Source organism: Actinia tenebrosa, unplaced genomic scaffold (assembly GCF_029948245.1).
Source record: "Actinia tenebrosa isolate PJP-AT-01 unplaced genomic scaffold, QUT_ActTen_1.0 PGA_scaffold3__52_contigs__length_22856419, whole genome shotgun sequence".
Taxonomy (NCBI): domain Eukaryota; kingdom Metazoa; phylum Cnidaria; class Anthozoa; order Actiniaria; family Actiniidae; genus Actinia; species Actinia tenebrosa.
Genome location: NW_028292580.1, coordinates 15607783 through 15627178, shown reverse-complemented (window position 1 = coordinate 15627178; position 19396 = coordinate 15607783). Strand labels below are relative to the sequence as shown.

General features: G+C 37.5%; 3 protein-coding genes across 3 annotated transcripts; 2 read left to right on the top strand and 1 right to left on the bottom strand.

Moving 5' to 3' along the window:
- Nucleotides 1–59: 59 nt before the first annotated feature.
- LOC116303294 (uncharacterized) lies at nucleotides 60–6309 on the top strand. The gene is made up of 12 exons (XM_031712811.1): nucleotides 60–465; nucleotides 1190–1303; nucleotides 1762–1881; nucleotides 2087–2200; nucleotides 2893–2989; nucleotides 3189–3306; nucleotides 3944–4035; nucleotides 4125–4198; nucleotides 4285–4369; nucleotides 5079–5246; nucleotides 5343–5447; nucleotides 6104–6309. The coding sequence occupies exons 1-12, from the start codon at nucleotides 89–91 to the stop codon at nucleotides 6188–6190; spliced, it is 1551 nt and encodes a 516-aa protein (XP_031568671.1). The 5' UTR covers nucleotides 60–88; the 3' UTR covers nucleotides 6191–6309.
- Nucleotides 6310–6783: 474 nt separating this feature from the next.
- On the bottom strand, nucleotides 6784–13907 carry LOC116303292 (monoglyceride lipase). The gene is made up of 7 exons (XM_031712810.2): nucleotides 13568–13907; nucleotides 12637–12746; nucleotides 11825–11961; nucleotides 11178–11288; nucleotides 10988–11080; nucleotides 9604–9819; nucleotides 6784–8149 (listed from the first exon to the last, which is right to left on the bottom strand). The coding sequence occupies exons 1-7, from the start codon at nucleotides 13717–13719 to the stop codon at nucleotides 8033–8035; spliced, it is 936 nt and encodes a 311-aa protein (XP_031568670.1). The 5' UTR covers nucleotides 13720–13907; the 3' UTR covers nucleotides 6784–8032.
- Nucleotides 13908–15066: 1159 nt separating this feature from the next.
- On the top strand, nucleotides 15067–16650 carry LOC148908737 (uncharacterized). Its single transcript, XM_089035957.1, has one exon. It carries the CDS (start codon nucleotides 15067–15069, stop codon nucleotides 16648–16650), a length of 1584 nt encoding a protein of 527 aa, XP_088892083.1.
- Nucleotides 16651–19396: the final 2746 nt, after the last annotated feature.

The window sequence follows — 19396 nt, the reverse complement described above, 5'->3', positions numbered from 1 at the left end:
ACCCAAATGCTTGGGTACCCTGTGGACTATACCCAGCTCCCACTCGACTTATTGACAGTTCGAAGAAGCGCGTGATTCACTTGACAGGATGCAGCTTCTTCTTGCAACTTTTGCTTTCCTTCTTTTAAATTTCGCGTCTGGAGAGACAGTATGGCCTCTTCCAAAACAGATATCACTATCTGGAGCGCCATATCCCGTGTCAAGGGCCTTAAGCATAAAAACTTCTTCAAAGTCCAACGTTCTCGAACATGGAATCACGAGATACCTGAAGTACATCACCTATCATCTCTTGTCAAATAACGAGCAAGATTTCAAGGCAAAGAGTGATGGAGAACTCGAGTTAGTGGTCGTAAATGTGACGAATGATAACGAAACTCTTGGAATGCAAACTTCTTATAAGTACTCGCTGTCTTTCAACTCTTCAAATATGATCCAAATTGATGCAAATAGTCCATTTGGTGCACTGTAAGTAATAGATATTTACAAAAGCTATACCTATTATGTATTGTCATAAGCTTAGTATTTACCCACCCCGGGGTGGGGAGTGGGGTACTCCCCTATATTTGCTATGCATTTTCTACTCTGGAACAGGGTATATAAAATCGCACTCACTCTGGTACAGGGTATATTATTATGAAATCACGCACTAACCTACGCTACTCTGGAACAGTGTGTGGGTTTCAGAGGGCTCAGCGGCACATCCCTAAAATCACTAACCTAAATGGGCAAGAGTACCCCCAGATTATCCATGTAATGAAGCAAAGATTTACATATATAACTCTATATCGTTTTGTGTATCCTTTGCCAAATGTTTTCAAATGCTTGGCATTTGTTATTATAAAACACCTTGTGCATGCAAGTCATGCATGTACAGTAAAATGCATGAATGCAAACTTTGGAAGGTGTCTTTACATGTATATATCACAGAGCAACTTCAGGATGCCATACACCTCATCTTAGAATGAAGCAAGTCTTTAAAGTTGTACCTACTGTAGATCAATTCTCAAGAAAGGTATAATACTCAAGTGAATGAAACATGGGATGGAAGAAAGAACAAAAATCTACAGTCCATACTGTTCCACCTGAAGCCATCATATCTATGTAGTTGTTTGTAACCTCTGCATTCAATCTTCAGTTTCTCATTTGATCTGTCAATGACTTATGCCCCTTGTATATATTATATTTATAGGTATGGTCTAGAAACATTATCTCAGTTGATTGAATATGGAGCTCTTGTGAGCAGAAATATTGACATTAAAGACGAACCCTCGTTCATTCACAGAGGACTTATGTTGGATACTGGGTATGGAAGTGTAAAATATGCAATAACTGCTCCCTCCCTTTGGGAGCAATTAGGTTTTGTTTTTCTTATACAGCAAGGATTAGTAAGATGACAAAAAGTACTGTTTGAATGGTTAGAAAAACATTTTCTACCAAAGCAGTGGCGGATCCAGGAGAGGGGTGCAGGGGGTGCACACCCCTCCCTGGTTCGACTTTGTGCCCTCACTTCGAAAATAACCAATACAAAATAATGTTTTTCCCTTTGATTCTAAGGGGTGCACCCCTCCCTGGGTTAACTTTGTAAGCAGCACCCTCCTGAACAAATTCCTGGATCCACCCCTGCAAAGGTTCCATAGTAACAACAGACAACTCAATTGAGAGAACTTTACTTTTCTTGCCTTACAGTACATGCAGTATCTGCCCCTCTTGGATATATATACTGTGACACATAATCAATGAGTATTGTCATCATTATTTAAGGCGCCGTTTGTTTCCAATTGAACTGCTCTACAATATCCTTGATGCCATGAGTTTTGTCAAGCTGAACGTCTTCCATTTTCATCTGTCAGACCTTTGCAGATTCAGTGTTGAAAGTAAAATGTGAGTATATACATACATACCTGTACCCTGTTTACATGTGCAGATGTGTTAATAGCCGATATGCCAATGCATACAGTACATCATGAAAAAGCCTTATAATTATTGGCTTATATTGGTTTCAATAATTTTTAATGTGAGAGAACAGGTAACTTATTTTATAATATCATAACAACATATAATGTCTGGACCATTGTTTTTGTTGTAGGTACCCAGACCTGCGTAATAATGAACAAGAAATATACTCTCAAGATGATGTAAAAAATCTTGTTGCTTATGCAAGAGACAGGGGAATAAGAGTTGTACCTGAAGTAGAAGCTGCGTAAGTTATGTTTTGTCACAAAATAATAAATTATTATTGGTATGCCTATTAAAAAACCTGGACAGTATTTGATAGAAGCTTTGGCTTCTGAAACAACAGTTACTATTCTGAATTCAAAATAAAGATACCATTGATGCATCCACCTTCTCATCTATTCACCCACTCAGCTATCCAACCAACCATTCACCAGTCAATGCACCCAGCTAGCAATTCACCCTTCTATCTATTTAGCTAGCCATCCATTCATCCATCCACCAATCCATCCAGCAAGCTAGCCATTCACTCACCCATTCATGATCAGCCAACCATTTGCTCTTCCATCTACCCATCTATGATGTAGTTAGTCATCATAGTTTATCCACCCACCCAGCCATCAATTAAGCAATTCACATGTCCATCTACCTATCCATCCATTCAACTATATAGCCATTCACTCACCCATTCATGATCAGCTTACCTTTTGCTCTTCCATCCACCCATCTGTGATCCAGTTAGTCATCATAGTTAATCCACCCATCAAGCAAACAATTCACATGTTCATCTATCCATCCATCCATCCAGCTATATAGCCATTCACCCATCCATAATTCACTCACCCATCCAACCATGTAGCCACTCCCCACTCTTCCCATTCACCTATCTTCTTATCTGTTTACACTTTCATTGATTGATTGAATTTTATATTTCACAAGTGGTCATGCCAATGGTCTGATGGGATTGTACAATAAAACAAAGGGTGTCAAGTTCTGCAACAGTTCTGGCTTCTTGGAACTTTTCAATGATCCTCAGGTATATTAGAAAACAATTTCAGTAACATAAGAGCTAGAGTGTTTGTCCAATTAATGGTTTGACTGAGAGAATAGCAAACCAATAATTATCATTCCAGCAGTTTTTCCAGTGGAATTAAAATCTTGTCCCACAAACCACTACAAAGTACAAAGAGTATGACAAGAATTATGACAATTCTTTGCACTATTGTTGTATTTAGGGGGTTACCTTAACAACCATGAGGGGGATTCTCAGTGAAATGATGTCACTTTTTCCTGATGAACTCTTTCATCTTGGCCTTGATGAGACTTTCAATGACCAAAATTGCACCAGTGACAGTAAGAGGAATGCATTATTGTACATTTTATAGACCTCCTTGGCTTGGCGTGCTCAGAGATAATGTTTTCCATTTCAGACCACCTGTCATTGCCTAGAGTATCATTTCTTTGTTTAAGGAGGCTGGAAATGGTTTTTCTTGAGCGCAAGCTGATGTTGTTACAGCAATGTCTTACGTCATTTTTTCATGTTCATTGTTATCTTTGGTTTATGGTCTTTGGCTTTTGGGTTTACTTGCTGTCATATTATAGCCAAATTAATTTTTTTGGTTCATGATTGTGAGTGTACTGTATGTGAAGGCACAAAATATGTTCCAGCCTCCTAGGTTGTGCTCAGTTGCATATGAGAAGACACATGAATATTATTAGATAGATACAGCTGAAACAAAAAAATCTTGATCTCAAAGGAATGACACCAGGTCAGGAAAACAGAACCGGGAAAACATTATGCCTGAGCCAAGGAGGTCTAGTATATATAGTACATAGGGGTATAATTATGTAATATACATATATACGTTCTATACAACACATATATATGCAATAAATTCCAGAGGGAGGGATTATTCTATCACTCTCATAAAGGTGGAGTGAGGGCATTTTGGCTGGCATTCGTTAATTAGATCTTAATTTATATTTACAGATGTGAGAAGTTTAGAAACAGCTCTGCTCGAATATGTGGCTTTGAATAAGACTACAGTTGCTTGGGAAGAAGCCTTTTCAATAACAGCCTCTGTAAGTATTATGCTGTGGTATATTTTAAGAGGAAGCTACATATTTGGGTACATAGATAACAATTAATCAATACGTTTTCTCAACATTAGGCTCTGAACAGCACTATAGTTCAAGCATGGAAAAGTGAGTCAGTGAAGACAATCATAGATAAGAAACATAGGGCGTAAGTATGCTGAACTTGGGATATTTTCCATGAAAGATTCATTCATTTTTTTATTTGGTAATTAATGTATTTTCTTTTATTATTAGGATAAATTCCCTGTCTAGTCATTTTTATCTCAATTATGCACAGTCAGTTACACCTGAAACACTATGGACAGACATTTCATCAGGAGTAAGTAATAACTTAATATAATTCAAATTATTTGTAATGTGCATTAGATTATTCAAGAATGTAAATAATGCATTCTAATTACACCATACTTGCTAGACCTCCGTTGATGTAGAATATATTCAAACTATCAAAATGGCATGGATGTATGCATATTGAGAGGTGTAACCGCATGACTCAAAATCCTTCAATATATAAATAACAATGAAGTCCACCATGTTGGTTGATCTATCAAGAGAAGCTAATAAGGATAATGTTTTGTTATCATCAAACAACATGGTGGCTGTGCAGGGGCGGATGCAGGATTTTTTAGGGAAGGGTGCACCATCCAGGATTTTCGTTTTAGGAGGGGGTGCACTCTTTGCTTACAAAATGAAATACCAATAATGTTTTGTCATCATCAAACAACATGGTGGCTATGCAGGGGCAGATGCAGGAATTTTTAGGAGGGGGTGCACTCTTTGCTTACAAACTGAAATGTCAATGATGCAGTAGATATCATCTAGGGTAGGGGAGCAGGTGTGCTCCCCCTTTACCCCTCCCCTGCTATGATATAACATACACCCTAAGAATGAAGTAAGCTTGCTAAGCTTGAGGATGGAGCTCATGACTTCTATAGTGCCTACATGTACATGTAACTAGTTACAATAATTACAATAATTATTCCTTGTATTGAGAATATTGATTTTGGAAATTTGTCTTTGGAAATAAGTTAAGCCCACAGGAAGTCGAGCTTTTGCTTGGTGGTGAGATGGCAATGTGGACTGATTACTATTGCTACATATCTGAATGTTGCTACAGACATAATACCAAACCACAAGCATGGTGGATGTATGACCCTACTCACGATGCTCAGTTTACACAGTCTGTCAGTGGCTTGGTGAGTTCAATTGCCCCCATCCTTTCTGGTAAATCTGGTATAGGAGCTACAATATCTAATGTAGGATTCTGATATCTGATTTTTTATACAATTTAGATCTGGCCAAGAGCAGTTGTTGGTGCTGGTTCATTCTGGAATTATGACCCAGACTTAAAACCAGAAACAGCTGACTTTGTGTTAAGATATGATGCAATGAATAGGGTAAGCATTTCATCCTTCTTTTTTTACTTCTACTTCTCTTACTCTAAATTACAGATATTAACCAGCCTGTTCTTTCTTTTAAAATTCAATATTAAACAATTACATGTACTTGATGATTACAACTGCCTACACTTAGTAAAACACACACAAACACTTACACTTGGGTTTCACATTACTCTGATTCTCAGTCACATGCAATCAATTGAGACCCAAATCACAAACGAGAAATTGAGCGTTGGTGGACATCAATCAAAAGTGTTTCATGTCTAAGGATTCTGAATCCTAATTTACATAAGATTTAATTCTAAGTTGATGGATATTTCCTGAAGCCAAAGCAGAAATATTCGCAAGCTAATGTCTTATTCCTCCAGCAGTATACATAGTTAATAGATAATATTTTACATGTATTTTAAATGTGTGCATGCTACGCTGTTACTGTGTCATGTAACTGAGAATGTTAATTGATTTAGCTTGCAGTCTGTGAAGGACAGGGAGTCAAAAAGTCTCTCTATTCAGCAGCTAATTTATATATATATGACAAACTCCACAGCAATGCAATTGTGGAATCATCTTTTTAGAATAATAAATTTGCTTTTCACTTTCTTGAATATAACATAATATATTCCTTTTCCCTTTGTATCATGTGATTACTACAGAGATTACAGGAGCGTGGTATCCTCACCTGTCCTGTGGGATGTAAATGTGACTACTTAACAAAGTGTGGCAAACCTTATCCTCAGTGATCAATGTTTGTCATTGTGTTTTATCTAATTTATCGATCTAATATTCATCTGCATATACTACAACTTTAATCAATTTAGTATACTATTAAAGAAAAGAAATTTGAGTTCAATAATGTTAACAGGTTTGAATTGTCCTTTGTAAGGCTTTATTTGAGGCTTCTGGATGCATGGATGGCATAGCAGTGAGAGTTCGCCTCTCGCCAGTGTGCCCCCCCCCCCCCCCCCACACCACCCCCCACAACCCCACAACCCTTTCCCAATTCTCTCAGCCTGTCTTTTTTTTTTTTTTAATTAACTGTCAAATGCTGCAATGCCTATGAAGATTTAGCTATTTTATCTGATCTGGATTCTGCATATAATGATAGTACATTTGAAATTTATTTGGCTGCTGGTCAATTAAATTTGTTCCCTCAATACTATAGACTGGGTCATCTTCTAGACAGTCCTTAGATCTCAGGCAAATCCAGCCACTCACTGGAGATATCCTGCAGTAACTATGTTTCCCATTTTTAAGCATGTTTTAAACATGACAGCATTTTGTTTGAAATTATTGCTGAAACAGATGATGATAATAACGAATGAACACAAACAGATAGATCACTTACTTCACTTTATTTTTTATCTTTTTTAGAACTTACATTAACTTCCTATATTTTTTTACCAATTTGAGCTGATCCTCACAGTATATCAAGCAACTTATGCAGCTGCAATTTTTTAAAGACTCGGAAAAAATTCTGAGTCTATAAACATTTTCTTACCCTTGTACCAGCTGTGCAAAATCATATATATTTAAGTATTTTAAAAGATAAAAACTTGCGCTATAAAAATATTTCTAAGTATTGACCTCAAATTTAAATCATGTCAAGATCCATTATAATACTTTAAGATGCTCTTAACATTAAATTGACCTAAAATAACTGTGCAGACACTAACCGGGAACACTTGAATAAAACTGACCAATCAGATAACAGTAAACCAGACAGAGATTGAACTGATAACAGCATTAGCCAATCAGATTAATGCATTCTCACTCTTTTATATAAATGTGCTATCTTTTTGGCTTGTTGAAAATATTGAACTAAAAGTTTTTATCGAAATGGTCCCGGTTGGAGTATCCACACAGTAATCTAATGATAGTACTCTGGTAGATATTACCAATAGTTGTCAGTAGTGTGGTCAGTTTCTACTGTGTTGCCACTTTAGCCTCACTTTTGTGTGGCTAATGGGTCAGTACAAGCTCAACTGTAATATTAAATAAATATGTAACTGTATATTATGAAATGGTGTCAAATAAAATTATGTAATTCTTGCAAATAAGCTGTTAAATAAAGTGCCTCCTATCCTTAATTATAATTTAATACAAAGCCATTGCAAATTGTGTACTAAAAAATTACTTATCAAATAAAATGCAAGTTGTGATAAAAATAATTATAAATATTAATTAAATAATGTCATACTTAAATTTTAAAGTCTAAGACATACAGTAGTGTTTATATATACCTTAAATTAAAATATGGAATGTATTTGAGAGTATTTTGTTTAGTTTTAAAATAAATCGGAATGTAAGGTTCCAAAAATTATCCATAAAGCCCCCTCCCCCCACGGAGGATTTTTTTTCATATTCCCCTCACACTTCCTCCGCAAATGACAATTTTTTTCCATACGAACTCTGTAATTTTGCTCTTTCTCTGACTCCCCTACCCCTCGGAAATTCCAAATTCTTCTGTGGTGGGGGGTGGGGGATATGAATAATTTTTGGACAATACTGATAAGGTTTTTTTTATTGCAAACCATGCATTATGAGATGGATCCTGCAAAATGGTTTCTATTTGGCTGAATTTCTTAATAAAGTTCTCCACCAGGCAGCCTTTTCCTTAACCACTCGATAATATCACTTTTCACGACTTCAGAATACTTACGTGGTTCATTCAGTAATTCATGGTAGTAGCCCTCGTAAATCTGATAATTAAGATACAACAAAAAACTCTGAATACATATCTTATGGTAACTTGTAGGAAAGACTGTTGACTGGACCAATAGATTTTTCTTTTTTGGGGGGACTCCTATATAAAGAAGGGTGGGGATGCTCGTTGAACCATTTAGGATTCCAGACTACCACAGAATAAGCCAGTACCTCTGAGGGTGTTTTTGAGGCAATGAGATACCTGAGATTATATTATGACACTCAGAATGGCAGTTGTAATTCAGGATATTTATTTTTGTTTCATTATCTGACTTCGTGTCAGACACTTAGATCTTAGGTAACTGGTACCTTTTAGGGATAAAAAGCATTAGTTCCCACACCCAACTAGACAGGACTCGGATACGGGTCGTTTTCACCTGGGTCATTTTCATAGTTTCTGATGAGCATCCGTATACATCTGGGAGTCTCCCCAGGGATTTTTCCCTACATAGCCTCACAATCAAGTGTTTCAGGACAAGGTTATGCAAGTTTGACAAAGGTCTTTTTGTTGTGTTCGCTTATCATGCCCAAACCATTTCCGGTGTAGAGTATCAGGCCGGAACTTGATACCGACCACATGGTAGTTGTTAAGCAATTCACTCATGTAAGTTAAATACAGTTACCGATCAAAGCACATCTTCTACAACAGCTTTTCTTAGGTTTACGACGCCACTAGACGTAAGTTTTTCTTTTAATACTCGCCCTTATCATTTGTAACATTTTTCTTAATCTTTTGTCTTATAAATGTACTATTTTTGGTTCTTAGTTTTCACCATAGCTTGCTTATTAAAATACAAATTGGAACAAGACTTGCTCGTGGTTGACGCTGGCGTTTTCGTAAAAGATCTTCATCGGAAGCGCGACACTTTTAATTCTCATGGGAATAAGCTGGTGCTGTATAATCAAAATCCATATGTGGTTGATTCTTCTCTGGGCTTCTTGATTGCCTTAAAGTGCACCTAACCCCTAATACAATACTTTCAGTGTTGATTCTACATAAAGTGAATGGTTGAATGGGGAAATATTTCTTTAAGTTATGAAGGTACTTTCAACATTATGTTACTGACTGTTTCACACAAACAGTATTTCAAAAAAAAGCATTATCATTATACCCTGAAAGGTTTCCAAAATGTTTATTCTAAATTATATTCTAGTGTTTAGTAATAAAAATTCAAACAAATACACATCTCAAAAAGCCTGGGGTGACATCTCACAGTCAGTTTGGATTGTCTGCAAGGGCTGGGATCTAATGTCAAGTTTATATTTTAATTATTATTAGAAAATTTGCATTATGGCGTCATTTACTACAACTACCAGAATCCCTTGCACACACTTTCTTTTCTTCAGTTATTTAATAAAAATTTGAATAAGAAAGACAACTCACGAAGCATTTTGGTATTCGTTGTAAAATGATGGCATCATGAAAATGTCCTTTCAGTGAAACAAATACCTTAATTGTTTTGTCACTACTTTTAGCCACTTGTTCTAACTGAACTGATCCATCCACCATTGTAAGATTATCAGCACTACCGTGTAAGACAATGAAGGGCCAATCTATGTTCGCTATGTTTGCTTGAATTTTGTCCACAGCGTGTGCTAATGCTAATCCCCATCCAACCTTTATTCCTTCGTGCCATACAAGGAGGTCAGTTCTATACTCCTCCACCTCAAAGATTACAATAAGTATTTTATATATATTAGTAGGAACTCAACTGGGGATGGGGGATGTCAACACTTGTGCCAATTACCCAGAGGGAGTACTCCGCTAGGATTTGGGTAGGGGTGCTCCACTGGGATTCTGAAAGGGTTACCTGTTTATGACAAAAAAAACACAAATTTGTAGACCCTGTTTATAAAAAAAGATATAATTAATAGTACTGAGTTCTGTTCTGAGAACGTTTTTTGAAGACCATAACCAGTTTTGGTCAATATGAAAGTAAAAACCCTGAATATGACAGGAAACTCAGGAAAAAAAATTGGAACTTGAGCGAAATTGCATACCCTGTTTATGACAAGAAGCCTGAAAAACCATACCCGGTTCAGCAGATCACCCCCGTATGATCCATATGTGGGAGCACCCCCCCCCCCCCCCCCCCCCGGGCCAATTACTATTCCTTATTGTATAGGACGGTCTGAACCCAGGTGAATGAATATTAATCGAAGTATTATGATCATCCGGGTGGATGTAGTCCTGAGAAGGACTGTTTGATGTGACTGACGTTTCGACAACCTGAGCGGAAGTCATCTTCAGAGTCAAGTGAAGAATAAAAGTCAGATATTGGTCATATTTATACTGCCACGATAACAATAGCCTAATTACATGAAGAAGCATAATTGGCAGCATCGGTCTAATGAGTGCTAGTCGCTGTTTCGGTGTTGTGGGCGGTTTTATTGTTTCTAATAAGCCTATCATAAGAAGCCGGTAAATTAATTGAGCGATTTAGTGGATGATGCTCAAACTTGGTAAACCAACTCTATATATAAATATGTAACATATTATAAAACTATAAATTTCCCATCATGAGTCAGTTTTTCGTATCCCCTACATTTGTGATTATTTTATTTTATTTCCAATCTTGTCCAATTTCAGTTTAAAACCTCCCACCTCGCACCTGCTTTAAACCCTTCCCCATAGATAACCAAATCCCTGCCTTAAACCTAGCATCCTAAGCAGGCTACCCCATATATTCTCTTCTGGGATCCCTTTTTCTGTTGGGATCAAGCTGAGTAGTGAAAAGAGCCAAGGAGATGCCTGCATAGGAGGCTACTCTAAACCCTGTAAATTAGAGTTTTGAGATTGCATGAAAAGTCTCAGTTCATTAAAGAAGCCTCACCTTATCACTATTACGGCAGGTTACAGCAGGATCAATTGCTGCGATAACTTGAGTTGAAGGTGCAATATGTAACAACAGCCTTCCTAGACAGCGCTGTTGGAGGGGGAAAATAGAATTTGTTTGAATAAATTAATTCAAATATGAACATCCTTGAAAAAAATATATATATATATTGGAAACCAGTACTCACCATGCATTTTGTATCTGATTTTGGATCTAACTCGATTGCTGGAGCACTTAGCACCACCCCAGTAAAAAACTTTGGTCTTTCCATTGCAGTTAAGATTGCAATAGCACCTCCCTGATGAAAGTTATATCATAGAATTGAGCAACTAAATATTAATTACATGCTTAAAGCAAGAGAGGATCATGCAAGATTTGCAAGTTTTTGACTAAAATAATAAGTTGTGTAGTTACAGAAATTATCCATGACCCACCCCCCTAAAGGAATTTGGAATTTCTGAGGGATGGGGGGTCAGAGAAAGAACAAAATTACAGAGTTCGCATGGAAGAACATTGGAATTTCTGGGGGTAAGGGGGTCTTAAAAAAATTCCCGTTTGAGGTATGGATAAAATCTGGAACTTAACACTCTATAATCATCATTCCTTCACAGCTAAAATTGTAACAATGGCTAACCAGGTAAAGGGGGGTAATTATCACTAACGATAGTATGACCAGTTGGATTAAAATAGACTTGCCACAAGTCCTACTACTGTAGCTGTGTCTATGAGCGGGTAGTGTGAGGTGGGTCAAAAGCTTAGTAGTATATGCTCACTTCAGTATTAACAATTATCAATATTTATTTATTAGATAGAAATACATGGGTGCACACATACCATGGAATGGCCAAACAGGAAAACTGGTAGTGATGGATATTTTGCTGCCATTTCATCAATGTGCTGGTAAACATCTCTAACATATGTCTCAAAACTGTCTATCTGGGCTCGCTCCCCATCACTCTGACCATGACCAACTGCATTGGACATGAATCATACAATCATTAAAATGATACTTCCAGAAAATAAGAATCCACCCCCTCCCCCCCCCCCCCCCCCCCCCCCCCCCCCCCACAAAAAAAAACTCAAGTATTAGGCTGCGTTCATAATGTATGGCAGAGGAGGGGGGGCAGGTGAAAATTTGAAATGTCCAGAACAATTCTTAATTAACACCCCCCCCCCCCCCCCTACAAGTCATGCAAAAAAAAAACAATCCCCTCTAAGCAAGGGTCGTAGCTTCTTCCAAAAATTGTGCATCTCCCCCTCCCCCCAATTTTTCTGATAAAAATTTGCCCATCCTCCCTTTTTCCTACCAAACTTTTCTCGATTCCCCCTCAATTTCACCTGCCCCCTCTCTGCCATACATTATGAACGCAGCCTTAACTTGCAACAAGTTTCTAACAGACAGTTCTAACCAGACTCCATCTAAAGCTCTTTCTTTTCATATGTGTATATATGAAATTTTTGGGGAGAGGAGGTAGTAGAAAAGGGTTAGCTTGCAGTGGGTGTTTATATTTCCTTCTTTCATCTTAAGGAAAAACTAAATATTAAACTTATTTCAAATAGAATTGGATCTTTTTTGTTTCATTGATAGATAAAGTGCTAGTCTAGATCCTATCAGCATCATTTGGACAGCGCCCATCTACACTCACCATGATCATGAGAAAAGACCAGAAATCCTTCTGCAACCAAAGCAGGTACAAGGAAGTCGCTATACCGTCCAGAATGCTCGCCAAAGCCATGGCTTATAAATATCAAAGCTCTGGATAATAGAAGTACCAAGGTAAGAAGTCTTTATTTAAAAATCTGTTAAGTATTCTTGCATGCCCCGACGTGTAAATGTGACATTTTTACTTAAGCTTATATCTTACAATGGTTTTTTGTTATTAATCAAGTGTTGTAGTCTACAAAGATCAAAGGTCGACACTCTTTCTTATTTGAATTTTTAAATAATGCCTTATGTCGACCGTGTTTGGACTGAAAATACAAAATTAATATAAAGCCTTAAATATATTCAAGAAAGCGGACTCCTTAGTGAATCGATTGATTTGAATGTTATCATTAATTTTTTGTATGATATATTTCTTGTTGTCAAAGTCATTTCATAACGTCGATCAAGGTTCTTCATCTCGTTGTTTTGAAACTGGATTAGCAAAATATTTCATCTAGCGCTAACTCGAAAGTGCAAAAAAAAAAATTAAGCAGACCCTAGTTTTACAATGAGTGGTGTTTTCCTTGTTTTTCTTCTATTTGGTGGAAATAAATGCCTTTGAATTCCACTTTGATGTAGACTATTTTCATTTCGTGATTTGGGAACGGTGATTATAGTATGTAGATCGTGGGGTTGCGGTGATAATTGCTCATGAAACTTGATCGCGTTCACTCAAACTTTATTCATGTAATTTTCCTTCAATTTGCAAATCAAGCCTAAGGTCTCTCAACATAAACAAACAGCTAAACATACGTACCATCGAACTAAATAATTTTGATCATTATTTACTGTCATGTTTATAATGTTAGCTTATCATTCGTTGATCATGTTTTTTGCATAAGTTAAGATCACAAAATAATACATTTCCTTACGTTGGCTCCTCTTTGTTTGTTCTCCACTGCCTCGTAAATAATACCAGCCCATCTTTGTTTTTAAAGGAGCCTTCAACAGTGTTAACCGATAAAACAGGTGTGATATTTTTCTGGTCCACCATTCTGTCCTCAACCAACACTACACTTGTCATGCTACGTTTAGTCCTTCTTTGACTAATGAGGACCTGTTACGTCATACGAGTTACGTCATTTCAATCATTTCGCTGCATAAATTTTTGTCTGTTTTCCACGAAATCTTTAGGTTTAACTTTTAGTTTCTTGGTTTTACGTAAAATAATGTTCACATTTTCTTGATTATTTACTTTGGGACTTGGATTACTGGCGCCTGATGTAGTCTATTTATGAGTTCATAGGTGTGCTATAATTAGCGCATTTTTTGCCTCATTATTATAATTGGCATATGATATTACCGTCATACTTTTCAAAATGGCTTATAGACCAATTTTAAATGGTTTCCATGGTCGTCAGCGATTTCGTTATGTTTTTTTTAACTATTTTCACTAATTTCAATACCACTCCTCTCCTCCTCTCCTCTCCTCTCCTCTCCTCTCCTCTCCTCTCCTCTCCTCTCCTCTCCTCTCCTCTCCTCTCCTCTCTTCTTCACTCCTCAACTCAACTCAGCTCAACTCAGCATCACAAATGTAAACAAACCAAGTACTGGAACTAGACAAAATTGTAAAATCTCCCGTTGAGCCTCGTTCTCTAGCGTTTAGTTAAATGACTTAATATTTCGGCTACAAGTCGACTGGACTGAATTGATATCAGATTGATGCGTGTCGCTAAGTAACTCCCAAGGAGATTGGAGTCACTCTAGTAGAACGAGTTATACTTCAGTCAGAGCACCTATCCTGGCTTTTATTTGAGGGTTCTTTGCCCTTGCTTTTGACTGATTTGTTTCCGCTCAATTCTGATTGGCAAGATTATCCAAGCCTTTTGTCTAAGAAAGTGATATCTTATTAGCTTCTTCGATTTTCATTTTGGTCGATGTTGATTGGATGAGAACAATTTGATTGATTGTTGTTTATGAAATCTGATTGGTTAATGTTTCTGGACCACCTTTGTAGGGAGTAATAACTGGTGTTGCAAGCCCCGCATCGATCCATTGGGCGAAGGAGCGGCTACCTTAACGAGGTCGGAAGAGAATGGTATAGCAACTGTGGATGCTCTTGGAGCTTTACAACAAAGGTGAGCGAACCATTTTAGAAAATTTGTCGCCTTTTTTATTCTTCAGTAAGCCAAACATAATGCCTAAATTTTTTCGCTCACTTAACAAAGAAATTCATAACTTAGTTCATACTGATTTTGCGCCGGTGTTTCCGAAGACTAGTTTCAATGTTCATATTCTCGGTTTTCACCCACGTGACTTGGTGCATGACAACGGTTGCTAACCGCCATATTGGTGCACAACATAGTGTAAACAAAAGAGATTCATCACAATCGAGCGACTAAAAGTCAATATTTTCAGCACATTTTCTATAATGGTTCTTTGTTTAATGGTAAATTGTCATACCAGGAGTGTTCGTGATAAGGGAATTTCCCTCTTTCGTGTTCCATCGGTTAGAAAAAGTCAAGGAGAGGAGGCAGAAGAGCTGTCGATTGAACGACGTAGAAAGTGGTTGGCCGCCATTAGTAGGGTTGGGTTATCCGAAGAAATCATCAACAGTGGGAGAATTTGCAGCCGTCACTTCGTTTCTGGAAAACCTGCTGCCAATTGGGATAAGTTTAACGTCGATTGGGTGCCTACATTAAATTTGGGACACAACAAAACAGTAGTAAGTGAGAAAAACTCTGATCTTCAAGCCGCGCGAAGTGAACGTGCAAAAGTGAGAAGGAAGAGACAACAGGAAAGAGCATTGTTCGAGTCAGCTGCAAAGGTAGCGAAACTGGATGAAGAAGGCGCTACAATCGACAATATTTCTTTTGACTCTCCTTCTTTAACTGAGGAAATCAGCCAGATCGCAAATGACCTTCAATCAGCGAGTGATAAATCAAAGTTGCACTGCCAAGATGGCGATTTATTGGACGGGATTACTTCGAAGCTGGAGGAACTTTGTAAGATCACTGACTCTAGCACACAAACAAACGAAGTTAATCCAGAAATGACCGAGTCAAGCACACAAACTGAGGAGTTAGATTATATGTTTTCTCAGCCAAAGAAAGCCCCTTTCGATCGCGAAGATATGCTGGAAGATGGGAAGGTACTATTTTACACTGGATTGCCTTCAGCTACTATTTTACAAGCTGTATATGAACATGTAGCCCCTCATGTGGCAAGAAAGTCGTTGAGCTTAACGAAGTTCCAGGAACTTGTCATGGTCTTGATGAAACTCCGACTTAATGTGCCATACTTGGATCTTGCATACCGTTTTGAAGTGTCTGCACCAACTGTCTCCAGGATATTTTTTACCTGGATAACAATCATGGACATACGACTCTCTCAACTAATATATTGGCCTGAGCGGGATGAACTATGGAGAACAATGCCTCAATGCTTCGAGTTTTCGTTTGGAAAGAAGACAACAGTGATTATTGATTGTTTTGAGGTCTTCATAGAAAGGCCTACCAACCTGCTGGCAAGAGCCCAGACCTTCAGCTCCTACAAACACCACAACACTGTAAAGGTATTAATTGGAATCACTCCACAAGGCACCATTTCCTTTGTATCAAAGGCCTGGGGTGGCAGAACATCTGATAAGCTCCTCACTGAAAACTGTGGTATTTTAAATAAACTTGTGCCTGGTGATCTAGTAATGGCCGACAGGGGATTTACAGTTCATGAAAGTGTGGCATTCAAGAGAGCAGAGCTTGTTATACCAGCGTTTACTAAGGGGAAGAGCCAGCTGGACCCCATCGATGTTGAGAACACCCGAGGAATTGCAAATGTCAGAATTCATGTGGAGAGGGTAATCGGTTTGCTGAGGTGCAAGTACACAATTCTGAAAGGGACACTGAGCACTGACTTTCTCATGAGCAATAAAGAACAGGTACCAGTCATTGATATCATTTTAAGGGTGTGTTCTGGTCTTGTTAACCTTTGTCCACCAATCATTCCATTTGACTAGATTATAAACATACTAATTATTACCAAAATTTGAGAATTTGAATTTATTTATAAAGATAAAAATGAAATACCAGGATATTCTTGTATTCAAAATGTCATAATGTATTGGTGACACAAGAAATATTTTTCTGCTTTGTTCCTGTCAGAGTAGCTATTTTATTTTTGGATATTGCTGATGAAAACTAGTGTATCTTAATTGTTTATTATTAATTCTCAAATTTACTACTATTTTGTTGCATTTAAAGCACAATAGAATATAGTGGTCTTTTGTATCACCTATTTCAAAAAAACAGTTGTCACTGCCAAAGGCAATAGTCGATTCGAAGGTGTAATATATGAAAATAAACGCAAATAATCAAAGCCTTTAAAGTTCTTTCAGGCTACAAACAACACTGGATATCTCAAAACTCATTAAAAAAAAACAAAAAAAAACAAGTGATTGTTGGAACTATGAATAACCTATCACCTTTCTCCTTTAGCGATGACAACCTTTCTTAAATGAAATAGGTGTATAGATATGTTTTTGTGTAATGAATATTCTAGTGGATCGAAACCAACTGTTATTTGCTAAATAGCTACTATGATTATTAACAACTTTGTATTTCTTTCATGGTATTAATGCATTTGCTCTTCTAAAACAACATTACTGTTTCAAATAAAGAGTAGATGATGGCTAGTGAACACTAGCGTGTTCTAAACACATATTCTAAACTGATGGAAACATTGTAATTTTACCAATTTCCAAACACTGAGCCAGATGTGGGCGCATTTTGGGTATGTCAAATGTAAAGTCTCGTGGGCTGAAACCATAAACCAGACACGTAGCAAATGCTATGGCAAAGATTCCACAGTCACTCCCATTCAGTTGTTGCTGGACTGTTACATTTTCTATGCCTACATAGCTGTCTGCCATTAAACTCTCTACCTGTTCTTCAACCTCTTTGGCAATGATATCATGGTAGAGACTATCATAAGGTTGACCATGCCTGGTCTACATCCAATAGAGCTTATACAGACCCAGTGCATATGTCCTGTATGTAATATTTGAACAAATTCTGAAGTGACAACATCAAAGTTCCTAATGGGGCCAAGGGTTGTTTTTTGAAAGCTCTCTATCAGAGGATTGACTTTCTGTAGATGTACTTGTGCTTTCTGAATTATTGTACAGTCCAGCCATCCAGTAGGGGAATTAATGATGTCAAAATGACTGTCATTGAGGCTACCAAGGGAAGCCCTCTTGTCTAAAACCCCTTTAGTCACTTGTGTTATTTTGACATCCGATTCATCATCACTGGAATCAATAATTGATGAATAACTAGTAGATACAGCACTAGCATTATTACCAATGATTGTACTTTCCTTTTTGTCCAATTTAGCTGCTTGCATTTGTGGAATACTGTTTTCACATTTTGATTGGCTTGTTGATGCAGCACTAACAGTGTTGGCTTTTGAAGAAGAAGAACAAGTGGTAGGACCAATAGAACTAGATGCAGTTACTTTGGCTGCTTGAGACACCTTGCAATTGCTGCACACCCACGTAGTTTGACTATTGTTAGGCATTCTTTTATAGTCCAGACACTGGAGATGGAAAAACTTTCCATTTTGGCAATTTTCACTGTGACATTTGAGAAGCCTTTCATTCATCATTGGTGATGAGCCACATACACAAATACTGTCCAGTTTCAAAGCTTGATCATTATGTGTGCACTTAGTAGAACTTGGCTTTGATGCTTTTCTTGGCTTTTTGCATTGAAATTCTGCTAGCAAGCGGCAGTTAGGACAGTACCAAACATCAGGGACTGAATCTGATAAATGCAAACATGTCTGGTGAAATTCCTTTATTAGGCACTTTGGGTTACTGCAGTGAATAGTTCTTCCTTGAGAAGGCATTCCACAGTAACAAATACCAGAGGACTTGTTTGCTGGTTTTATTTCAGGTAAGTGCTGTTTTCTTGTATACCATCGAGCAAGAATCTCAGGTAGTATGCATGTCTGCCATACTTTTGTAACTTTGGGAACGATAGCTTCCCAGTGACTTGTTTCTGGGAGAATTCTTTCAATGAAGACTTGAGGTTTGTTTTCGCTGAATGCACACACGACAAAGTCACAAAATTGGCGACCAGTTATAGACAATTGTTGCTGCACTTGGTAATAATACTGGTGCTTTCTCTTTAGTCGAAATATTCCATTCACTTTCTCTAGGCAAGAACTTTTCTTAAGCACATAACTTTCAAAGTCCCAGTTTTCAATAATGTAAGGGCACTTTACTTCTCCACACCCATCACCACAACAGGAGCAGGAACAGAGGAAATCAGGTGTTGCATGCATCCAGGGATGTTGCTTATCAATGAAAACTCCACACTTTATCAGTACAAAATCTTTGTGGTTTGCAGACATGAGATGGTTGTAAGTCTCTATGGCTTTGCCTTCATTTTTGATTCCATGATTGATTGCTTTAGATTGCACACTAAACAACTGTGGATAGCAAATGTTTTTAATAGGTGAGATAGATGGTTGGTCAGGATTTGTATTGGCAACAGAATAACTCATTGAAGCCCCAACACGACCAGCTCTATGTTTAAAAAACGCAGTTCCTTTTGATTGATCCCTTGTTTCCTGTTCTATTAATTCTATCTCGGAATCAGAAAGAGATAGTTCGACTTTGCAGCACTTTTGTAACAGCTCTGGGTAGTTCAGCTTCAGATTCTCATGATTGTAAAGGGATGGTATCGTTAGAACACGCCGAC